Here is a 16,097-nt window from a genome sequence, read left to right as displayed (position 1 = left end):
CCGTGAGGCCGGCGGTTCGAAGCGCCCCAAGGACGGCTCGGAGGTGGTGGAGATGGATGGTCCAGGTGCTGCTGTGTATTACGATGTCATCTATATACGCGGCGGCGTATTCTCTGTGGGCCCGTAGGATCCGGTCCATCATCCTTTGAAAGGTTGCGGGTGCCCCATGCACCCCGAACGGGAGGACGGTGTATTGGTATAGCCCGTCTGGTGTGGCGAACGCCGTCTTCTCCCGGGACCGCTTGGTGAGGGGGACCTGCCAGTATCCCTTCGTGAGGTCTAGGGTGGATATGAACCGGGCCGGGCCCAGTTGCTCTATCAACTCGTCTACCCGTGGCATAGGGTAGGCGTCGAAGGCAGACGCTTCGTTCAGTTTGCGAAAGTCATTGCAGAACCGGTAGGTCCCGTCTGGTTTGGGTACCAGAACCACCGGGCTGGACCACGCGCTATGGGACTCCTCTATGACCCCCATCTGCAGCATGCGGGCGACCTCTGTTCTGATGACGGCGCGCCGTGCTTCCGGGATGCGGTAGGGCCGGAGGCGGACTCTGACTCCCGGTTCTGTCCGGATGTCGTGGCTGACGGTTGTGGTCCGGCCGGGTCGCTCGGAGAAGACATCCAGATGTTGGAGCACCATGTCCCGCATGTCCTGTGTCTGGCTCGGGCTCAGCAGCTCCCCCACTGGGACCTCGGGAGGGGGCAGTCGAGCGGCCAGCGTCAGGAGAGTTGGATCCCGCGGAGTGGTCAGTGGTTGCCACCGCTTCAGCAGGTTGATGTGGTACAGCTGGGTGGTCTTGCGTCTCCCCGGTTGCCGCACCCGGTAATTTACCTCGCCCACCCGGTCGATGATCTCATAGGGTCCCTGCCACTTGGCCAGGAACTTGCACTCAGAGGTCGGGATGAGGACGAGGACCTGGTCGCCCGGGTCGAAGGTGCGCAGCTGGGCCCCCCGGTTGTACACCCGAGCTTGGGCTTGCTGGGCTCGTCCAAGGTGCTCCCGGACCACGGGCCACACCTGCGCCATCCTGTCCCGCACCTGCTCCACGTGCTCGATGATGGTGCGGTGGGGGGAGGGTTGGCTCTCCCAGGCGTCCCGGGCGATGTCGAGGAGCCCTCTCGGTCGTCTCCCATAGAGTAGCTCGAACGGGGAGAAGCCGGTGGAGGCCTGGGGTACCTCCCTGATGGCGAACAGGACGTGAGGGAGTAGCTGGTCCCAGTTCTTTCCATCGACCTCCATCACCTTTTTCAGCATGCGTTTTAAGGTCTGATTAAACCTCTCTACCAGTCCGTCGGTCTGGGGGTGGTAGACGGAGGTCCGGAGGTGGCGGATCTGTAACAGACTGAGGAGGTCCTTTAACACCCGGGACATAAAGCAGGAGCCTTGATCTGTCAAGATCTCCCTAACTATTCCCACCCTGCTAAATAACGTCATTAGCTCTCTTGCCACTGCCTTGGCTGTGGCGGCGCGGAGAGGTATGGCCTCTGGGTAGCGGGTCGCGTAGTCTACCATGACCAGTATGTAGCGGTGACCTCGGCTAGTTCTGGGGAGGGGGCCTACGATGTCTAATGCCAGTCTGTCGAAGGGGACCTCGATCAGGGGCATGGGTATGAGGGGATTCCGTACGGACGGTCTAGGGGCGGTACGTTGGCACTCGGGGCAGGCTCGGCAGTAGTCCTCTATGTCTTTCTTTACCCCTGGCCAATAAAATCTAGCTAAAACCCGGTCCCTGGTCTTATCCATCCCCAGATGAGCCCCTAGGAGGTGTGAGTGGGCCATGTACAACACCTTGCTAACATAGGACCGTGGAACGATCAGCTGTTCCACCTCCTCCCCCCCCCTCTGAATTACCCTATACAGTAACCCTCCCCGTGTGCTGTAATGTGGATACTGCCGGCAACTCACCGAGTCCCGTGATAGTCCCTCGTGGGTTTGCACGTGTCCCCAGGCTTGTCTTAAGGAGTCATCCTCCAGCTGGGCGGTGGCGAACCGTCCGCCCCTGTCCGCTCGCCCCTCAACGGCCAGGGGGAGGTCGGAGAAGTCAATGAGGGGTGGGCTCTCACTCTCCTCTGGTGGGGGTATCGGCTCGGAGGCGGTCATCGTGCCCGGTGTCCCCGGGGGAAGGGATTCCGTGGACGAGGCGTGAGGCCGGCGTCCTACCTCTCTCGCGGGTCTCTGCGGAGGCTCGTCGGAGTCAGTCGGGGATTGTGGGGGTTGGCCTGCCATATAGACGGGTCGGCTTCGTCGCTGGCGCGGTCTCGTCCTTGGATGTCGGGGTCTTGGTGGGCGAAGCTCCGCCCCCAACAGTCGTCCAAAGATGGGACAGTCGCGTCCAATTAACAGGGGCATGGGTAGGTTGGGCACTACCCCGGCCTGGACCGTGAAGGTCCCCTTCGGGGTTTGTACGGTGATGTGGTTGGTGGGGTATGTTTCCGTCTGTCCGTGGATGCAGCCCACCTCCACGTCCTGCCCGGGCGTTCCACAGGCTAAGTCGGGCCGGATCAAGGTGACCACGCTCCCTGAGTCCAGGAGGGCATGGGTGTCGCGCCGTCCCACCCGTACCGGCAGGCTCGGCGAGACGGTCCTCTCGTGTGACCAGCAGGTGGTGCGGAGGCAGGCTCCTCCCCTCTGGTCGGACGGACTGGCCGTGGGCATTGACACGTCCCCTGCGCCGGGACAGTGGCGGGCCAGGTGGCCCTTCTGGCCGCAGGTGTAGCACCTCCACTCCTCTCTCGGAGTCGGGGGGGCGGGGCCTCTGCGGGCCACGATGTTTTGAGCCGGGTAGGCGGGGTCTCGGACGACCGGTGTCTGGGAGCGCGGGGTCTCTGTCATCCGTCCGCGTCGCTCGGTCCGCGGCTCCCCCCCTCCGGGAGGCGGGGCTGTTCCTCCGCAAAGCCGCTGGGTTACTTGATGGTTCTCGAGGAGTTCCACGAGATCGTTCACCGTTCGGGGCTGGTTCCCGGAGGCCCAGCGTTTGGCGCCGGGGGGAAGAGATCGGATGCAGCGGTCTATGACGAGCCGATCCAGCAGAGGGGGGCCGTCGCCTTCTACGAGCCACCGCTCGGCCAGCCGGACGAGTTGGGAAATCTGGCTTCTCACTGAGCCGAGCGGTTCGTAGCTCCAGTCGTGGTAGCGCTGCGCCTGGGCGGGGAGGCTGTGTCCATAATGGGCGAGGATGGCCTGCTTGAGCGTCGGGTAATGCCCCGCCTGTTGGGGGTTGAGATCCCGGTAGGCGCGCTGAGCTTCCCCGGTCAGGAAGGGCGCTAGGATGTGGCCCCACTCGTCCGCTGGCCATTGTTCACGGTCCGCGGTCCGCTCGAACACCTCAAGGTACGCCTCTACGTCGTCGTCCGGTCCCATCTTTGTCAGCCTCTTCGTGGGGGCGGCGGATGCAGGACCCCGAGCGAGCTGCTCGGCCATTCGGACCATGCATCTCCGTAGGACGTCTATCTCCTCGTCCCTCGTGGCGGGTTGGTCGGCGTGCTCCATCGTGGTCTGGGTGGTGTTTTAAGTCCAGAGATCGCGTTGCCTGCATTCTCCACCACTGTGGCAACCCCCTTCGTCGGCGGCGGGGATTCGGGAATTAATGAACGAAGCAGGGTTGCGGTGCAACGGGTTTTATTGGAAAACCAGTCACAAAAGGGAAATCATATAAACTAAGGTTCTTCCGTAATCGGGAATAAGGGCGCGGGACCTCCTGGTCCAGCCCTTCCTCTGGGTCGGCGGGGAAACAGCACCCGACGCCTCCGGCTTACTCCTGGTGGGGAAAACGTCTCGTTAAAACACGTCTCTTCCTGGTCCGCCTTCCCTCTCGTCTCCCCCGTCCCCAGCCCTTAAAGCTCCTCTCTCCTGGTCCCCCAGGTGCCCCCAATGTTCTTGATTCCCTGGGCCCGGTTGATGTTCCCTCTAGCACAGCTGGGTGGAGGGGGAGGTATCTTCCTTCCACCACCCGTCCACGGGGCGGGTGCTGCAGCGGCTGGCCCCTGGCCCGTGGCATGGGGTTGCCACAGGTGATATGTTAAAAACAATTATTAAAAAAAACATTTATTAATTATGATTAATTATTATTATTTTTTCTTGTCTATTGTCAGATTTTCCCGCGTTTCCTCTTCTTTGTCCTAATGCTAGATTGCCAGTTAATATAGAATATATAGCTGTGGGCTCTGCTGCTGCGGCTCCCCGTTTAGCGCCATTGCTTCCATTGTTCTTCTGAATAGACGCAGTGCCTTCTGGGGCGGTTGAGTACGTCTAGTAAGCTAGCGATGCTTACACAAAATCTTTCCGGAAGTAGAAGACATTCGGATACTACTCGCTTACCTAAAACTCGCTTACTACGTTCTACTTACTCAATTTGACGTCATAGTTAGTAAGAGTAGGAAGCAAGTAGGTGGTTTCGAACAGACCCACTGTTCTGCTTTGTTTTCTGGATTAAAACGGTTCTTATTACGTTGCCTACGTTCTCCCTTTCCTCTGGCACTACAATATCATATTTTCCACCAAGAATAAAAACTGTCCGCCATTATCAAAGAAAAAAATCCAAAAATTATTTAAAAAGACAACAAACATACCATAAAACATATTTTATTGAACATTATTTTGGTGTGTGTGTGTGTGTGTGTGTGTGTGTGTGTGTGTGTGTGTGTGTGTGTGTTATTCCAACGGCAGAATTAACATATAACATATTGAAACATATACAGGTGAGAACTAAACAGGACTTTATTTCTGTTGATACTGCTCAGCTGGCTCCCACGTGTCCTTCCAGGCCTTGCCACTGCCAGAAAATGAAAGAGCAAACACATTTACAGGAATGAAAGTTTAAAGGGGACATTTCATACCACCAGGTGTGAGTGTGATTAGCCGTTACAAGCCGTTTTTAAAATCTGCGTCTTCTGACATAACAGGTGGGCGTGTCCACCTAGCTGTGTGACGGATAGATGAGCAACGTTTGCTACAGTCCACTTGGTAGGCTGGTAGACTGATCTATCCAGCACACATCTAGGTGGACACGCCCACCTGTGATGTCAGAAGCGTCACATTTTCGAAAAATGATTGTAATGGCTAATCACACTCACACCTGGTGGTATGATATTGGTGTGTTCAAATCACTGGGGCCAAGTTTTGTTAACAGAGTTGCCCAGTTGGTGACATATGGTTGATAAGTGACGCGCATAAAAATGGCGGAACTTGAACGTTTTACTCAATATAAAAGAATCAACCTTCATATCCAATACTTTACTATTGATTGACGTTGTAACGTCTGTTGGCATGAATTTGCTCAGTTTTAAATGTTGTGTACTGGTAAACCAGCTCTAGGATAAGGGGAGGTGTTCCATACAGTGGCAATACTGTATGTGCTTCTCATAAATAAAAGCAAAAGGATAGTAGGTGATAGACATCAAGGAAACAAAGCATAATAATAATAATAATAAAAATGCAAACTTGAAACTGATCCTACTAAGTTCTGTTCAGTTCTGACTGTCTCTTTATCGGATAAAAAAAACCTTCTGTGAAGAACTTTTAGATTCCCAACCGGCTGTTTCCCAAGTGCACATGAACTGTCGCTGTCGGGAACACGCGTAAGCGTGAGCGTCATCACTGGCGAGCCGTCTCGTTATCACCAGGAGAGTGAACGCGCCTTTAGTCCCCTTTAACGGAAGAGCTTGATTCAGACATAACACTTTTTGTCTCCAATTTGCTTATAAAACATGTTTTGCATGTTAGTTTATCATGCTATAGTGCATCTTAAAAGCAATTCAAGTGTTTGTGTGCAATTATGCCGGTGTCAAACTAGGCAATCATTTTGTGTGTTCCGATGGTCACTGTGTGAAACGATTATAGAGCAATGGAATCGGGCCATCGGGGCTGAGAGACTTGACGGATGGTCACCGGTCAATAGCCGCCCACAGGAGGGCTCACTATGGCAACAGCCTGGTACCTGCAGCCATAACAGCCCTTAACAAAACACCCAGATAATTCACTTCGTCTGCATGCTATCTTGTTGTGTTTGTCCTGTCATTATCTGTATATGTTGCATGCTGTCCATAACTGCATTGTGATGTGATGCTCAGTGCCATGGATGCAACTTAAGTTGTTTGTTGTAATTTAGGAAGAACTTACCATTTTGTGCATGATTGCCACCTCACTTTCACTTCTGCTCTTCCCTAAAAGGAATGACATTAGAACAAATTATAATTAAGAAATAACATGCAGTAGTTATGAGGGAAAGAAGCATTTGTCAAATATATCTGTAGTATGAAATTGCTTAATGTATTTTATAATTCATCCATTTCCAAAAACCACCTATGAGAGCAAAGCTGAAAAAACACGCCCGATGGTGTTGGTAGACAGCTGCATAGATTAACATGAGAGTGTTTGTGTTCTGCGACACGCACAAGTAAAAAAAAACACATCAGATAAGCCATTACAGTTGGCTACATCCAGCCTAGTGATAAATATTAAGAGCTAAAACTACAATAGGACAAGCCCTGCACTCTGCTTATGCTTATGTTCACCATTTCAGTGACTTTATTTTAGAGAGGTTCACTAGCATTTAATGGAAGTGTAATCAACAGCTGTAGCTTACATGTTGCAAGTGCTGGTGACGACTCATCTATTTTGTCGTATCTTTGCCTTTTAGGTGTGTTGATCGTGTAAATATGTAGAGGCGACTACAGCGCACATAGATAAAAGAGAACTCTGCACTGCTCCTCTCCTATTTTCTCTTACAAACCAATCCAATCAATCAGCTTGGGTGCAAAAATCACAGAGGGGCAGCCCCAATGTAAAATTAATATTGGGGAAACTGAAAGAATCAACTGATTGTTGGGCTGCCTCATTATCCTTTCAGCCTGAAAGCCTGCTGAAGGCTGCCCTCTCCATATAAAAACAATTGGACAGCCAGTGCTTTATCAGAAGTATTACCGTTGATCATGAGTAGAGGCCTTGATTGAGTGATAAAAAAATCGTCATGATTTGAAACTCAGTTGACGATAGGAAAGACATGACGAATCAGATCCGACGAGTTAAATTCTTAGTCGGGTAGCCCTTCACTGCACAATTATTTTTTGTGTTTTGAAACATCAAAGGACTACAATTTGCGTTTTCTTATATAATCCTCAGATAACACTGTGTTGTAGAATGAAAAATAAATCGATTGTGAACCTTAAATGTTTTCCCATTGTATTTTACTAGAACACCCAGAGGAAGAAAGCAGAACATACTTACATTTGCAACTCTTTTTCTTAAAATCCTATCATACAGGAACACCTTCTGTGTCCTGTGTTTGCGGCATTCTAAAGAAAAAAAAGAAAAAAGTACAAAACGAATTAGACACCCAAGTATTAAGAGTTCTAAAGCAGCAGCTCTAACAATTTCATTTTTGGGTAGTTGACTTCTACCGGTTAAACGGTTTAAAATAATACTATACTATGTTATATATATATACATATACATATATATACATACATATACATATATATATATATACATACATAATCATATACATACATGAATATTAAAACATTTCAAGCATCTTGACAATATTCAATTTCATTTTTTTTTTTTGTGTGTGCATTTGTTATAGCTAGGTTATTAGACATGAAGAAGAGAGTGAATCAAACCTTTCACCAGTGGGAGAGAAGGCTGAGAGGGGTTGAAGGGTGGAGGGGGAGAAGGCTGAGAAGGGGTGAAGGATAGAGGGGGAGGAGGCTGAGAGGGGTTGAAGGGTGGAGGGGGAGAAGGCTGAGAGGGGGTGAAGGGTGGAGGGGGAGGAGGCTGAGAGGGGGTGAAGGGTGGAGGGGGAGGAGGCTGAGAGGGGGTGAAGGTTGGAGGGGGAGGAGGCTGAGAGGGGGTGAAGGTTGGAGGGGGAGGAGGCTGAGAGGGGGTGAAGGTTGGAGGAGGCTGAGAGGGGGTGAAGGCTGGAGGTGGCTGAGAGGGGGTGAAGGGTGGAGGAAAATAAGGCTGAGAGGGGGTGAAGGTTGGAGGGGGAGGAGGCTGAGAGGGGGTGAAGGGTGGAGGGGGAGAAGGCTGAGAGGGGGTGAAGGGTGGAGGGGGAGAAGGCTGAGAGGGGGTGAAGGGTGGAGGAGGCTGAGAGGGGGTGAAGGGTGGAGGTGGCTGAGAGGGGGTGAAGGGTGGAGGAAAAGAAGGCTGAGAGGGGGTGAAGGTTGGAGGGGGAGGAGGCTGAGAGGGGGTGAAGGGTGGAGGGGGAGGAGGCTGAGAGGGGGTGAAGGTTGGAGGGGGAGGAGGCTGAGAGGGGGTGAAGGGTGGAGGGGGAGGAGGCTGAGAGGGGGTGAAGGATGGTCCTGGTCCTGGCCCTGCTCCAGACCGAGCACTGTCCGCCATTGGCCCAGGCACAGCTGTTGATGCGCCCTGGCGGAGATGCAGCTCTGCCAATACAATATTTAGATAAATAAATAAATCACTTCCAAGGAAAAATAATAGTAAGTAGTTTGAAGACATCCTACAGCAGCGGATTTACTCTTAAAAGCTCGAATAGATGAGGTGGTATATGAGGTTTCAATGCTGCAATGGGCTAGATGTAACACTTATATTTTAGGGATGGGCACGTTTAGTGTATTCCAAGACTCAAGTGATCAGTGCAAATAGAATTTTTAGAAAGTAAAATATAAAAGGAAAGAGTGAGAGTGTTTCTGTTGGTGAGACAGGCGAGGAAAAACCACTACGCTTAACGTCTAGACAGGTATTTTTTTTAAATTAAAACAACATGTGAGGCTAGTGGACAGACATTTGAGCTGTATTATACACATGGAAAAAAACATGTTGCACCTTTACAGTCTACAGAGTACCATTTTTTTCCTTGTTTGTCCTCGAATCGATTACTCGCGCCCATCCCTATATAAAGATGTATAGACAGTATGTACTGGAGTATATTTATATTAGATGAATGTAATGAAACAGCACCTATTAAACAATACACTATGGGATAAAAAATTTTGAACTAAGATGATCTTACTCTTCAGCAGGTGCTCATAAAGCTTGCCCATTTTTTTCAGGATTTCCCGCACCACCTCATCATTGACCGGGATATGGTGAATCATGTCCCCGTTGAATTCTCCTTTTCGGCCATGTCGTCCCACAAATAACAAAGGGCAGAACCCAAGAGCATTTAGTTTATTCACCTGCAAGGTATAGGATGAAGAAGTATATGGAATTACACAGTGACTTGACAAATAAGTATAACACCAAAACAAAAGCGTCAACTTCATGCTCAGCTCTTAGCAGCGAAGCTTTATGCATTCAGTCACAAAATATTTAGATATTATGAACATTATTTTTAGTAGCATATGAATCAATGATAAAGAAATAACCATGATTTGTTACAACGCTAAAGGTAGTTTTTGATCAAAGAATTATCATTATGTAAATGTTTAAGAGGGCAAACCCCTTGTTACATTGAAGGGATTAAAACTCACCGATACATGGGCCGACTCCAAGGTCCTGTGTGCGTTTTTGTTGGCCTTCACAGACTTTGCCCAACTTTGCAAATCTTTGCCACTCTGCTGAAGAGGGCAGACACAATTTGCACAGGTCTTCCTCCTCAGCATATTTGGGGTCTGGCAGGAAGGGCACAGCCTCGTTTTTGGCTTTGTCATTCTGCAAATGATGGTGAAATGTTTGCTGTCAGTTCATTACAGTATAAAATACTACAAGTGGTACGTTGTTTCATTCATATATATTGGTCCTATTGCAATTGGAGTGATAGAAGCTATAATATGCAGTCAATACTTGTCATAGTATAAAGTATTCACCAGTTAAAATGTTTTTAATTTATTGATGCACATTGTAAATATACATTCAAAGACAAATGGCAATTAGGTTAAGTATCCCATCTGGATGTAGGCTACTGTAAGGGCTGCCAGTGGGAAAAGGCAACAATGGTATCAATACCATCATAACATATTGCTGACCATATAATTAGCCAAATGGCAAACAGGATTACCCTATGGACTTTTTATTTTATTAAAATGAAATTGCAAATATAACAAAACAAATCCAGTTGTGTATGCAATGTCTATTTTGATGCATAGGAAATCAAAGCACATCTCAGTCATTGATGCAAGGTAACCATCACACACCACATTCAAGATTACATCGTGACATGATTTAAACATTTAGGAAACATGTTTCTTGTTCATAGCAACGGTCAATATAGTTTATGCAAGGCTCTTCAAATAAATGTACACCAAAATAAAGATTACATTTAAAGACGCAGCCTTTTTCATCCTGTAGCCCTACTAGCTGGCTGTAGGGCTCGGATAGGCTACTAGCTGGCTAAAATACGTCTGTGCACATTTATGACAGTGTAGTGTCTTAAATAAATCTGTCAAATAAAATTGCTACTGTACAGTTCTAAACGGGCTATCCACTTCATTTGGGCTGATACTATCAACCTTTGTGGCGTCGTTTTTAGTCCTACTTCTTATTTTTAGTCTCTTAACCATTCAATGCGAGTTCTTACCTGAGGTTGGTAGCGCGAAAACTGCAACTTCCGCCAAGGACGACGGTCGGAAAATCCGGAAAAAGATGTACGTAACATTGGCTTGTGTAATTAACAAGGATACAATGCTGTGTTAAGGGCAAGAAGCGTCACAGATATTTTTTTTAAATCATCGTTAGGGTAAAAACCTAAAAACGGACATTACACTACTACCGGGACAGGTCCTCTGACTTCCAATGGGACAGGTGCCCACGGCGTCTTTCAGCCCGTCCCTAGCAACCTGACGTCATTGAAACATCTGTCTAGCCATAAACATCGTTCTTATAACTATCAAGTAGGACAGATAGCGTCTATTAGAGCCGATGTCGGGTTAATACATGTGTGACCGGAGCAGCTGCTCACAGGAAATCCCAAGAAAGAAGACGCCATAATGTTGTTCAATAGGAGAACATTATTATAAGGTTACATAAAATATCTTATTAGGGCCTGTGTCCACCAAAAGCGTTTTTAAAAGACGGAGCGTCGGTCTGCAATGCATTCTCTATGGCAGGACGCGCAAGCAGCGCGCCTTTTAAAAAGCCGCCCGGAGCGTTTAAACGCTCCGGGCGCCTCGCGCTTTTAGACGCGCGCCCCCGTTGAAAAAAGTTGAACTTTTGAAGAAAAGCGCTTCACGTCATCGGCGCTTTTTTTGAACGACCAATCAAAATCGAGGATGAGGCAAGGCTAAAAGTATAAACGGAACTCAAACTGAAACAAACTGAAACATGTCGGACGAAAGCTTGATAACAGCTGTGAGCGAGTGTCCGGTCCTGTACGACCTCACGTTGAAGGCCTACCACGACCTAACAAAACGCAACCAGGCCTGGCGAGACATTTCAGCTATGCTGGGCGTTACAGGTGAGAATTATTAATTAATTATTTATATTATTATCATGTTTATTAATGATATTATCGCATTTAACGATTAGCCGTTAGGTACAAACTGCCATCCGTACTTGGCAGTTAGTATTAACGTTTACATGGCAGTTAGTATTAACGTTAACTTGGCAGTTAGTATTAACGTTACTGATAGGTAAGCTTGATATTAACCTTGTAGGTTGTGTGAATTGCTAATTGTAGAGACATAATCTTGCATCAACAGCTGAAGTGTCCCGGAAGAAATGGAAGTACTTGCGGGATAAATATTTGAGGGAGAGGAAGGCAGAGAGGGACAGGAAGAAAAGTGGGGCCGGTGCCACCTCTTTCAAGAGGTGGAAGTACATGGCGATCATGGGCTTTCTGGAGCGCCATGTGAAGGAGAGGGTATCGTCAAGCAATATGGAGCAGGGAGATTATAGCCGGCAGGAAATAGCACCGGAGATCTTGGCCCTGCTAGCGCCCAGTATGTCTCCCCAACGAGAGGTAGGCCTATAACAAAAGCTAGTAGCCTAAAACATATGCTAAAAACATACCCTAACATACTAGTGTTCTTAAGGTTTTTGTTGGGTGAAGCCAGATGCAGAGATATTTATAAGAATTCACCATTTTAATTTGCACATTTTAAACAAACAAATGTATGCTTTCTTTCACAGGTGGTGGCTCAAAGTGAAGAGGAGATATCTCCTCCCTCTCCCAGCCTATCAGAGTCCGCTGTGGACACCTCTCCTCCATCTCCTCCCACTACCTCGCGTCCTGTACCTCCACCACCACGCAGGAGACAGCTGGAGCAGCCGCTGTCTGTGTTCCAGCAATCTATCCTGTCCTCCCTCCAAAAAGAAAAGGAGAATACACTGGCTCTGGACGAGGATGAGCATTTTATGCTCAGCCTCGTCCCATCATTGAGGAGGCTGTCGAACCAAAAAAGGGCCCAGGCGCGCATGAGGATGCAGCAGGTCCTTTACGATGTGGAGTTTGGAGAGTAATTCATTTGTAATCCTTTTCTATTTAGATTTAGTTTTAAGATTTAAGATTTTTTTAAATGTGTAAATAAAATTTGTAATCAGTTTCTATTTAGATTTAGTTTAAGCTTTAAGATTTTTTTAAATGTGTAAATAAAATTTGTAATCAGTTTCTATTTAGATTTAGTTTAAGCTTTAAGATTTTTTTAAATGTGTAAATAACATTTGTAATCAGTTTCTATTTAGATTTAGTACAAGCTATAAGAAATGTTTCAAATGTGTACATAATATCTTGGAATCATTTTCTATTTAGATTTAGTACAAGCTATAAGAAATGTTTCAAATGTGTACATAATATCTTGGAATCAGTTTCTATTTAGATTTAGTACAAGCTATAAGAAATGTTTCAAATGTGTACATAATATCTTGGAATCAGTTTCTATTTAGATTTAGTACAAGCTATAAGAAATGTTTCAAATGTGTACATAATATCTTGGAATCAGTTTCTATTTAGATTTAGTACAAGCTATAAGAAATGTTTCAAATGTGTACATAATATCTTGGAATCATTTTCTATTTAGATTTAGTACAAGCTATAAGAAATGTTTCAAATGTGTACATAATATCTTGGAATCATTTTCTATTTAGATTTAGTACAAGCTATAAGAAATGTTTCAAATGTGTACATAATATCTTGGAATCATTTTCTAATGAATCAGTTAATTAAACATTTTAATGCTAAGACAATGTTGTTTTGTTTTCATTACATTAGGTAGTAGATACATAATGAATGCTCTGATGATGATGAAGGTGTTAAAGGTGTGTTTTTGTCTTCAGAAGTAATCCAGCATACAACATGAATGTTAGATTGATTTAAGAAATTTTATTAATAGTTTTGGTTTTTCGCCTTTTTTGATTTAAATATATGCAAAAATTATAAACTAAATTCCATCCTGCCAAGTCACTCGACCAGGCAGAGATGAAAAATAGCGGTTGAAGGTCTCCCTCACTGCGACCGCTTCCCTGGAGGCGTTGTTGCTGCCGACCCTGGGGATGCTCTGCACTGCACCCTGTGATGGCACAGTTGGAGTGCGGGGGCCATCCTCTCCCTCACCATCCCATCGCATATAGTTGTGGAGGATACAGGTGGCTTTCACGGCGCTCTCTGCAACCTCTGGAGACACGCCGAGAACCCTCCTGTAGAGCCTCCACTGGTTGGCGAGGATGCCAAAGGCGCACTCCACAATCCTCCGGGCGTGGGACAGCCGAAAATTGAAAATCCTCCGCTCTCCCCCCAGGTTTTGGCCAGGGTAGGGCCGCAGGAGGTTCCTCCGCAGAGGAAAAGCCTCATCCCCAATGAATACATGCGGCTGGGGTCCCAGATGGTCTGCTCCAGGTAGGGGTCGATCAGGTGGAAGGTCCAGGTTCCCCAGCCGCAGAGCAGTGCCAAAGGCCGAAGACGAGAGCGTGCCTCCATCACTGCTCCTGCCGTAGGCCCCCACATCCACGACCCTAAAGCGATAGCGGGCATCCACCACCGCCAGAAGGACGATGGAGAATGCCCCCTTATAATTAAAATACTGGCTGCCAGTAGACGGTGGGGCCTGTATAACCACATGTTTGCCGTCTATGGCGCCGAGGCAGTTGGGGAAGTCTGCCAGCTTCTCGTAGTCCCCAGCTATCTTCCTCCAGTCCTCTGCCCCTGGCACAGGCATGTATGTGGAGACCATACACTGCCATATGGCCTCACACACACTCTTCACGATCCTCGCCACAGTGCAGAACCCCACCCTGTAGCTGAAGGCTATGGACCTGTAGGAGTCTCCAGTTGACAGGTACCTGCAACATAAACAAAGATAGCCTACATTATCTTCAGTTAATTAGAAAACAAAAAAGAACTGCACAGCTGCTAATAAAGGTTTGCCTTCTTATTAATTAAATGAAATGAAAACTTTTAATTAATTTAATTTATTGAATTAATAAGAAGCCAAACCGTTAACTCCTGTTAACTCCTATCGACCTAACGTCAGTTGGTATTTAACGAAAGACACATTTCAGTTTATGCTACTCACCTCAGACAAATGCAAAGCCGTTGGGCGGGACTGATGCTCTCCCTATAATTGGTCTTCATCTTGGCGATGGTCGGCCCAATAAACGTTAACACTCCTTCAAACTGCTGCCGGTTGAGTCTAAAATAGACCTTGAAGCGATCCTCGTCCAGGCGGAGCTCTTGGCACAGCCGGTGATATTCCCCGTACTGCCCCCTGCCACGATTAATACTGTGGACCCACACTCTCCTCCGGGCAACCACGACAGGCGCAGGGGGATCGTCCGCAACCTCCGCTGCCACGGCAAGAAGCGCTATCACTCTCGGATTCATTTCGCAAATTGTAGGAGTAACCAGGACGTTCAGGTGTCAGATGCCATATGATGGAGCCAACAGATAAAAGCTGTGTATCTATGGATACAAGCGATGATGTATTTAATGACGTAAACGAAAAACGCTTTGTGCGTCTTTTTTGAGCGGCGCGCACAAACGCGTTGAAAGCAGTGCACGGAGCGCTCCGTCTTTTAAAAACGCTTTTGGTGGACACAGGCCCTAAGGGCCTGTGTCCACCAAAAGCGTTTTTAAAAGACGGAGCGTCGGTCTGCAATGCATTCTCTATGGCAGGACGCGCAAGCAGCGCGCCTTTTAAAAAGCCGCCCGGAGCGTTTAAACGCTCCGGGCGCCTCGCGCTTTTAGACGCGCGCCCCCGTTGAAAAAAGTTTAACTTTTGAAGAAAAGCGCTTCACGTCATCGGCGCTTTTTTTGAACGACCAATCAAAATCGAGGATGAGGCAAGGCTAAAAGTATAAACGGAACTCAAACTGAAACAAACTGAAACATGTCTTACACGGGTCTTTTCAATGCCGTGGAACGCTCGGTTCACCCTTCACAACTTCCGGCGTGAATTATATTTGATAATTCATCGTTGCCAAGTACCGCTGTCAAGGTAAACGAAGGATTTGTTTGGATACTACGAATGCTGGTAACAAATAAATTGTAAAAAGACACACCATGTGAAGTTAGTATTTCGTTTAGGCAAGTATCCGTGCAATGAGCGTCGCCGGTCATTATCTAAAATAAGCCGTTATCGCCTGAAGGCAATAATTGTTCTATACATTATCCCTTACATAACCAGCAAAGACAATGGTTTTATACCCATGATTTAAACGGCTTGCGAGCTGCTGGTTTCAGCGTCCGTAGCAACCATCATAGCAACCATGTTGTAATCATTATGTGGAGACGACTGAAATATTCTTCGCCATAACTATCAAACAAAACATCCTTCATATTCGCACATTCGTAAAATGCACATTTCTCGCTAAAAAATGTTTACATAAACACTTTTAATGGCGTAACTATGCTAAAATACCATATTTTCCGATGAAGCATCTACCCTTTTTTCCATCGCGGTTTGCCTACAGAGCAGCGCACCTGCATTTAATATATCCGTGAATTATCACATATCTCAGAATCAAAGGTGAAAGTAGAAACGGGTGGCCAAACGCTGTCATATTATCACAGACAATTTTAAGTAGAAACGGGTGGCCAAAAGCTGTCATATTCTTAGTTATCACAGACAATTTTTAACAATAAATGTTCTGTACGGAGCTCCTTAAGGGACAATAGGGAGAAAGCTCCCGGACAGAACCTTAGATGGAAGTCGTGCTTAGTGACAAATCACGACAAATACTTCCAATTGATATGCATGAGTTTGAAAAT

General features: G+C 47.2%; 1 protein-coding gene and 1 long non-coding RNA gene across 3 annotated transcripts; both read right to left on the bottom strand.

Moving 5' to 3' along the window:
• Nucleotides 1-4,090: 4,090 nt before the first annotated feature.
• Nucleotides 4,091-7,784, bottom strand: LOC132463553 (uncharacterized). Of its 2 annotated transcripts, XR_009527051.1 has the most exons (4): nt 7,618-7,784; nt 7,223-7,290; nt 6,116-6,159; nt 4,091-4,769 (listed from the first exon to the last, which is right to left on the bottom strand). It is a non-coding gene; the product is annotated as an uncharacterized LOC132463553 (long non-coding RNA). The 2 variants fall into 2 exon arrangements; XR_009527050.1 differs by lacking the exon at nt 7,618-7,784 and having other exon boundaries at nt 7,223-7,509.
• Nucleotides 7,785-13,272: 5,488 nt separating this feature from the next.
• On the bottom strand, nt 13,273-14,800 carry LOC132463552 (uncharacterized). Its single transcript, XM_060059818.1, has 2 exons — nt 14,404-14,800; nt 13,273-14,170 (listed from the first exon to the last, which is right to left on the bottom strand). The coding sequence occupies exons 1-2, from the start codon at nt 14,709-14,711 to the stop codon at nt 13,273-13,275; spliced, it is 1,206 nt and encodes a 401-aa protein (XP_059915801.1). The 5' UTR covers nt 14,712-14,800.
• Nucleotides 14,801-16,097: the final 1,297 nt, after the last annotated feature.

Source organism: Gadus macrocephalus, chromosome 8 (assembly GCF_031168955.1).
Source record: "Gadus macrocephalus chromosome 8, ASM3116895v1".
NCBI lineage: Eukaryota > Metazoa > Chordata > Actinopteri > Gadiformes > Gadidae > Gadus > Gadus macrocephalus.
Note: the sequence above shows the minus strand (reverse complement) of the source record. Positions and strands in the feature narration are given on the sequence as shown.